The sequence below is a fragment of the Austrofundulus limnaeus genome, unplaced genomic scaffold (genome assembly GCF_001266775.1).
Source record: "Austrofundulus limnaeus strain Quisiro unplaced genomic scaffold, Austrofundulus_limnaeus-1.0 Scaffold6885, whole genome shotgun sequence".
NCBI lineage: Eukaryota > Metazoa > Chordata > Actinopteri > Cyprinodontiformes > Rivulidae > Austrofundulus > Austrofundulus limnaeus.
The window spans coordinates 1-958 of NW_013959287.1; the positions used below are offsets into that span (position 1 = coordinate 1).

The following is a 958-nucleotide window of genomic DNA, read 5'->3' on the forward strand; positions in this document are numbered from 1 at the left end:
ATAGTGTAGTTGTAGATGTTGGTGATAGTGTAGTTGTAGATGTTGGTGATAGTGTAGTTGTAGATGTTGGTGATAGTGTATTTGTAGATGTTGGTGATAAAGTAGTTGTAGGTGTTGGTGTTAGTGTATTTGTAGATGTTGGTGTTAGTGTATTTGTAGATGTTGGTGATAGTGTATTTGTAGGTGTTGGTGTTAGTGTAGTTGTAGGTGTTGGTGTCAGTGTAGTTGTAGGTGTTGGTGTCAGTGTAGTTGTAGGTGTTGGTGATAGTATAGTTGTAGGTGTTGGAGTCAGTGTAGTTGTAGGTGTTGATGTCAGTGTAGTTGTAGGTGTTGATGTCAATGTAGTTGTAGGTGTTGATGTCAATGTAGTTGTAGGTGTTGATGTCAATGTAGTTGTAGGTGTTGATGTCAATGTAGTTGTGGGTGTTGCTGTCAGTGTAGTTGTAGGTGTTGGTGATAGTGTAGTTGTAGGTGTTGGTGATAGTGTAGTTGTAGATGTTGGTGATAGTGTAGTTGTAGATGTTGGTGTTAGTGTAGTTGTAGATGTTGGTGTTAGTGTAGTTGTAGGTATTGGTATTAGTGTAGTTGTTGGTGTTGGTGTTAGTGTAGTTGTAGGTGTTGGTGATAGTGTAGTTGTAGGTGATAGTGAAGTTATAGGTGTTGGTGTTAGTGTAGTTGTAGGTGTTGGTGATAGTGTAGTTGTAGGTGATAGTGAAGTTATAGGTGTTGGTGTTAGTGTAGTTGTAGGTGTTGGTGATAGTGTAGTTGTTGGTGTTGGTGTTAGTGTAGTTGTAGGTGTTGGTGTCAGTGTAGTTGTAGGTGTTGGTGATAGTGAAGTTATAGGTGTTGGTGATAGTGTAGTTGTAGGTGTTGGTGATAGTGTAGTTGTAGGTGTTGGTGATAGTGTAGTTGTAGGTGTTGGTGATAATGTAGTTGTAGTTGTTGGTAATAATGAAGT

The 958-nt window shown here is 39.1% G+C and overlaps 1 protein-coding gene across 1 annotated transcript; it reads right to left on the reverse strand.

The window, feature by feature from the left end:
* Positions 1 to 268: 268 nt before the first annotated feature.
* Positions 269 to 451, reverse strand: LOC106512442 (G8 domain-containing protein DDB_G0286311-like; the record flags this gene model as incomplete). Its single annotated transcript, XM_014001060.1, has 1 exon — positions 269 to 451. A coding segment is annotated over one exon (183 nt), but the record flags the coding sequence as incomplete, so codon positions are not given.
* Positions 452 to 958: the final 507 nt, after the last annotated feature.